Here is a 6653-nt window from a genome sequence, read left to right on the forward strand (position 1 = left end):
TTCAGCCATAGCATTAGCTCACAACCCGGTCTTTCATGCCATGACCAAACATATCGAAATGGATTATCATTTTATTCGAGATTGTATCAAGTCTAATGTTATTTCGGTTCATCATCTTAGCACACAAGATCAACTACCTGATATTTTCACCAAAGTTCTTCCACGACTTCGGTTTACGTTTCTTCGAGACAAGCTTATGGTCACTTCAGCACCATCAGCTTGCGGTGGCCTGTTAACGTGTTCCACGGCTGAGCAGAACACAAGTATCAATCTACTATCATGTGTCAGCTAGTTGAGCAGAAGTCTACCAACGGCTTTGGCAGAGAACGTTCTCTACTATCATTACCTTACGTTCTCTGTTATGATTATCATTAGCTATAATTCAATATATATGCATGTATTGCACTGTTCATGGTATGAATGGAAAAGCACATAATTACTCTCATCTTCGATTTTGTGCTATGTTCTGTTTTTTCTTGTTGTGCAGGTAAACTCTGAAGGTTTTTCAATATTCAATTTGAATTGTTACACAAATTGTTTGCCCTCCTCCAAAGGAATATACTCATTATATAGAGAATAATATGTATCATATAAAGAAAGCAATCAATTTTATTCCTAAGAGCTAAAATTTCAAAACTATACTAATTTATTATACAAATATATGTCTATAATAAACATAGGGTAATTGATATTGTAATTAATGCATATCTCATTAGCCCAAAAATGCATATACTAATACAAATTAGTTAAATGGATAAATTATCAGGATATTATAATCCAGATTTGGCTTAGATAAATTTAATTTGAGATAAACATAATATACAAATAATTAGTTAATTTTTCTATGAGATTCATTCTAAAATAAATTTAAATATTTCAAAATATAATCGAATTTTACTTGAGCAATCATAGCCTAATTTTTTAGATTTTTTTTTCCAGAAATAGAGGCGATAAATTCAGAATTTAATTATAGTTTTTCAAAAAAAACAAAGAGGACTAATTTGTATTAACATGACTTGCATTTATGAGACAATGATCAAATATGCATTAATTACCTCTATGTATTATAACCAATTACGTGTGGAGATCTTTTAAAGGCCAAATGCTATAGACCAACAGTTAAAGGAGTTGGTCATTAAGAATGGACCCGATAACTAGTCCTTGTCCATGAGAGATTATTACATGCGGAGTTCAAATCCAGAAAATTGTTCGATTTTGTGACTGTGAACAGTTAAAGCACAATGGTGAATAATAACTGCGTTTTTACTATTCACAGTCACACAACCGAGCAATTTTCCAGATTCAAACTCCGCACGTAATAATCTCTCCTTGTCCAGAGATACTTCATGACTAGGGTAAAAGAACATGCCTGAAGGAGAATATGTAGCGGATATGCATGACTTGAACATGCAGACACAAGAATGCTTCACTATTAACAAAAAAATAAGCCAAGATTCACCAACTTTAGCTTTAATTGACTCGCAAATAAATCCAAAAGTTGACAACACCAAATTTCTTATATGCACAAATTTTGATGAGAGATCAAAGCTATTTTTAATACATCAATAAAGTTATTAATACTGCATAGTGAACCAAAATTTTCATAAAAATTTGTCCATAAACTATTATGAAAACCCTCAACGGCATCTCCCTGTTTTAAAACAAATAATGTCACTCTTGTACATCTAACAAGGTTGATGCCGTCATCTTTAGAGTTGTTTTCATAATGGAATAGAGCTACTTAACCATCAGTTCTTTGCTCAATTCCAAATCAACAGCAGAAGAAATCACCTGGAAAACAAGTGGAGTACAGGCATTATAGTGACTTAATCGATTTAATTTTTGTACTAAAAATTGCTTTAAAAAGCGGTAAGAAAGTCATCCCAAACAAAGACTTAAGCTTTATTTGGGACAGCTTTCATACTGCTTTTTAAAATAACTTTTTAGTACAAAAATTTCAAATTCAAGAAATTTTTGTACTAAAAAACTGTTTTAGAAAGCGAAAAGAAAGCCGTCCCAAACGAAAATTTGACATAGTATGGTCTCGATCAAATCTAGTCTGGCTTGGCAAAATCAATCTAGCAGTCTCATGCATCCTACATGCCTATATAATGCCTCAGACTACTGGTACCTTTGGGACAATTCTTTTATAATTTGACTGTACAGATCATTGTCACATATCTCTTTGGCTATAAGTCTTTCTGCTCCTTCGAAATTCCTACGACGAGTAGTTTTTACAATCAGATCGGCTAAAATGTGATAGTTGTAAGAATTTTATTGTTGCCTTCCTTCTTTAGAAGAGAAAGAACATATAATATCAACAACAGTTTTCAAAATCTTTAATTATCCTTCAACAATCTACAATTAATTTTGCATACAGCTTCTTCAATCATCCCAAAAGGATTCTTAATCTTGCATATTAATACAGCTTCAACCTCAAGCCTTCTCCGCCTGCTTGGAAACTCCTCTTCTTTCTCTCTGATCTCTGCATTTCTTCTCTGTTTGCATTAGCATAGGACTGCATTTCTACACACACAACGAATAAGTACCACAAAATTTAGCCAGTCAATTGCGGAAGGTCTCAAAACAGTCGATGAGATGAACCTGAGAATCCTGTAACCCATAATTGAGCTTTATCTCAATTAATAGTACAGTAAGGGGTGACTGTCCTAGGTGTGACAATCAAGGAGAGTTTACTTTTGAATATTCATTACACATTTACAGCTAGGATCAAATAGTGCTTCTTGATAAGTTATGAGAAAAGTAGCAACATAGAATGACATGCAAAATTTAAAAAAAAAAAAATAATAAATAAATAAATAAATAAAAAGATGATAAATGATCAAAGAATATAAGAGACCATATTGGGTGGTTAGTATATCACATATCTTTTTGAAAAGAAATTGAGAGATGGAAATCTTACATTGCAGGCATAGATACATGCTCAATTACATTCTTGCATGGTATAAACCAATAGTTAATAACAAGAGATAGATCATTTCCCAAAAATGTGGGGGGGGGACCTTGCTTGGTAAAAAAAAATAGTGGGTTACCTATATGATAGGAAGAGGCCCTAGAATGTAAGACTCGAGAAATAGTAGAATGAGCAACTACAATCGAACCAGAGGTGTACACTACATGATAAGTAATGGCAGTCAATTGGAGTGTCGCAACATGTGAACATGTTCTTCTTAAGAGAATGAGACAATTATAAAATGATTACCGATAGACTTAAGGGTAATAGTGGTGACATATTGAGCATCAGGAAAATAGCAAAAGTTTTTCCAACAATGTTGCGTGATTGATTAATTTTTTGACAATGTTGGAAAGGTTTGTCGTTGTTGGAAAGGAGTAAAGGAGTTCGACCACAGCTATGTCCACTTCGATACCACCATAAACACCATTACCCCCATCCATTTGTGCTAACAACAAAAGCGATCTATTCTTGATTAGAAGAAGATGGAGTAATAAGCTCAAAGAGACATAATGCAAGAAAGGATCGTGGAGGCATTGGTAACATCAAAGTTAGCTATAAATTTATCCTGAGCATGCTAAAGAGATGGGTGAAAAATAATAAGAAATTTGGCAATAAGAATTTCTTCTTTTTTTTTTTGTCAATTTGTGGGAATTGTGGTAAATGGAAGATATTAAACACCATCATCTCACTTGCCTTTCAATGTACTATAATAATCATAAAAAGATTTTTCATCCTATTTAAAAAAAAATCAAAGTAGATAATGTAAAAAGAAAGTGTTAGATCACTTTGGTAGGCTCTTAAAACATGACTATAGAAGCAATCTTAGGTTCAAGACAATTGAGCATCTATATGAGAACTGTATGGTCAAAGCCTCTCCATTTTGTATATTTGGTTGTGTCAATTGGTTCTTAAGCTGAAGAGTACAATGACAAAGTTTCTAATGAGATCCAATAAGGAAACAAAATGTTCAAGACTATAAGAGACGGCTAGTGTCACTGTTATGGTATCAATATATGAGGGTTAGAAATTTACATACATACCACTTTATTTCATGATATTTACATGTCTAACACCCAAAATATTAATATTACATGCCTATCACCCATATACACATTTAATATCAAATATATCACTCCTATAATTCATTTATATCATTCATACAATCCTATAAACTTTAATATTTCATTCCATGCACCCAAATTTGCTCTATGAGTAGTAGACATGTAATATTAATATTTTGGGTGTTAATATGTAAATACAACAACAACAACATCAAGCATTTATCCCACTACGTGGGTTCGGCTACATGAATCCTTTTTCTCCATTGTGTCCTATTAAAGGTCAAATTCTCGTTTAAATCTAATAAAAAGGTCATTCCTAATATTTTCTAACCAAGTCTTTTTAGGATTGTCTCTACCTTTCTTAACATAAGTCAAATCTAATACCTCTACTCTCCTAACCGGGTCATTGGAAGGCCGCCGTTTTATGTGACCAAGGCCGCCGTTTTTATGTTAATATGTAAATAGCATGAAATAAAGTGGTATGCATGCAAATCCCCCTTATGATAATGCTTGATTTCTTTGATGGAAATTAGACACCGTAATTCAAAGAAATTTGCAGGTTTAAGATAAAATAGTTTGTCTTGTGAATTTTACATGTTTTTTTTTTAATTCTCTTTTATAATGCATGTTAACTGCCAAAGAAGGCTGAAAATTAAGCAAATATGAGCAAATAATTATTAATAAGCTTTTGAAACAACTCCCATCTTCTACATCCAATGCTTTTCCTAACTCTAATTCCAACACAGATGAAGGCTTCGTTTGGAGGACTTTTTTATTGCTTCTTAAAGCAGCTTCCTAATACAAAAATTAAAATTTTTATACTAAGAAGCTGCTTTAAGAAGCCGAAAGAAAGCCACCCCAAACGAAGCTGAAGTTCTTTCAAGAAACAAAACAGATTCAAATTAAATTCCAGCAAACCTAAAAATCAAAGTTTCAAAAACAGTATAATACCTTATCTTCAATCTGCAAAGCTATTGATCACCCTTGCCCCTACTCTGTCAAGCCTCGCCACCACCGCACCAGCCTTCAAACCACCTCCAATGAAGAATGCCTCCACCATCGTCTTCCCAACCTCCTTCCCGTTCTCTTCGTCATCAACAATAGCCACCACAGTAGGCCCAGACCCACTTATAGTGCACCCAAAGGCACCAGCCTCCATTGCTGCCTTCTTCACATCAATCATACCAGGAATTAAAGGAGCCCTCTTTGGCTCCACAATTCCATCGGATGACAATGCCGATCCCAAAACCCTAACATTGCCCTGAAGTATAGAAGCCACAAGCGCCGCAGCCTGGCTTGAATTCGCCACATGATCCTTTCTATTCACCATTTCCGGCAATGCCGCCCTCATCTTCTTCGTTGGTGCTTCGAATTCAGGGCTTACAAGAACAAAGAACAACTCTTTATCCATGGGGAACTCCAATCTAATTAAATCCAGCGGTTCGTAGCTCCGGATCAGAACAAACCCGCCCATGAGCGATGGGGCGACATTGTCTGCATGGTATCCACTGACCTTCTCCTCAGATTCGAGTCCAGCAAGTACGAGATCTGTAGGGGGAAGGTGGCCTCCGAAGAGTGCGTTAACAGCGACGGCGGCGGCAGCAGCACTGGCGGCGCTGGAGCCGAGGCCGCTGCCGAGGGGAAGACCCTTATGGAGGTGGAGAGAGAGACCGACGGAGCGGATGTCGAGCATGCGCATTGCGGCGGCAGCGGCGATCCCGGCGCAGTTGGAATCAGGGTTTCGGGTGAGTTTGGAAATGGCGGCGGCGGTGTTGTTGGAGGTGATGGAGGAGATTGAGAGGGTGCCGGGGGGTATGGAGGGGTCAACAGAGAGGGTTACGGTGTCGCCAAGCCCATCGACGGCGCAGCCTAGGAAGTCAAAGCCGGGTCCGAGGTTGGCAACGGTGGCAGGAGCGAAGGATTTCACGGAGCGGAAGACGGGGGTAGGATCGGCAACAACAGCGTTGGCTAGGGTATTGGAGGGATGAGAAGAGCATGGGATGGTGGAGAAACGGCGAAAGGAGGGATTTTGATGGCGAAAACGGTGATGATTAGTTGATACGGATGTGTTAGCGGCTGCGGCTGCGGCTGCGGCCGCCATGGCATTAGAAGTGGAAGCAGGATGATCTGTGGCTAGCTACTGAGTTTGTGAAGAGTACTTTGACAATTGACATGGGGAAGAAAGTGAATCGAGTGAAGAACTAGGCGCAAGAGAAGGAAAACGAGCTTGATTCATAGGATATGTTTGTGTGACGCGTAAAGATTACTCACGTGCAAATCGGCAACTTTCCATTTTATCTTGCTTAAAATCTAATTTTTCTCGTATCAAATTAATAAGCCACCACAAAATATATCCTTATCAAATATGCATCTTGAGGCATGTTCAAATTAAAAATTTTGAATTTTTTTTTTCAAACTCAAATGGCAACAAACTTATAATCAAATTGAACTTTTTGATGAGACAGATCCGAGCTGAAATGGGCCAAATTAAAGAATTGAAGCATATTTGGAAGCTCAAAAATATTAATTGGATCACCAAATGATATATGAATATGGCATGCTTATAGTCGAATCGAGCAGCTTGACAAGAAGAAACCAACGAGCCTAAGATCGCT

General features: G+C 36.8%; 1 protein-coding gene across 5 annotated transcripts; it reads right to left on the reverse strand.

The window, feature by feature from the left end:
* Positions 1-1512: 1512 nt before the first annotated feature.
* Positions 1513-6307, reverse strand: LOC110103576 (homoserine kinase-like). Of its 5 annotated transcripts, none has more exons than XM_020832353.2 (2): positions 4990-6307; positions 1513-1791 (listed from the first exon to the last, which is right to left on the reverse strand). In XM_020832353.2, exon 1 carries the CDS (start codon positions 6137-6139, stop codon positions 4997-4999), a length of 1143 nt encoding a protein of 380 aa, XP_020688012.1. In that variant the 5' UTR covers positions 6140-6307; the 3' UTR covers positions 1513-1791; positions 4990-4996. The 5 variants fall into 5 exon arrangements, with proteins under 5 accessions (XP_020688012.1, XP_028548506.1, XP_028548505.1 ...); XM_028692673.1 differs by lacking the exon at positions 1513-1791 and adding an exon at positions 2006-2218; XM_028692672.1 differs by lacking the exon at positions 1513-1791 and adding an exon at positions 2249-2518.
* Between the last annotated feature and the right edge of the window lie 346 nt (positions 6308-6653).

This window comes from Dendrobium catenatum, unplaced genomic scaffold (assembly GCF_001605985.2).
Source record: "Dendrobium catenatum unplaced genomic scaffold, ASM160598v2 original_scaffold_254917, whole genome shotgun sequence".
Classification (NCBI taxonomy): Eukaryota; Viridiplantae; Streptophyta; class Magnoliopsida; order Asparagales; family Orchidaceae; genus Dendrobium; species Dendrobium catenatum.

Coding starts and splice junctions, on each gene's coding strand:
- LOC110103576 (XM_020832353.2), bottom strand. CDS start 6,139: ATGGCGGCCGCAGCCGCAGCCGCAGCCGCTAACACATCCGTATCAACT.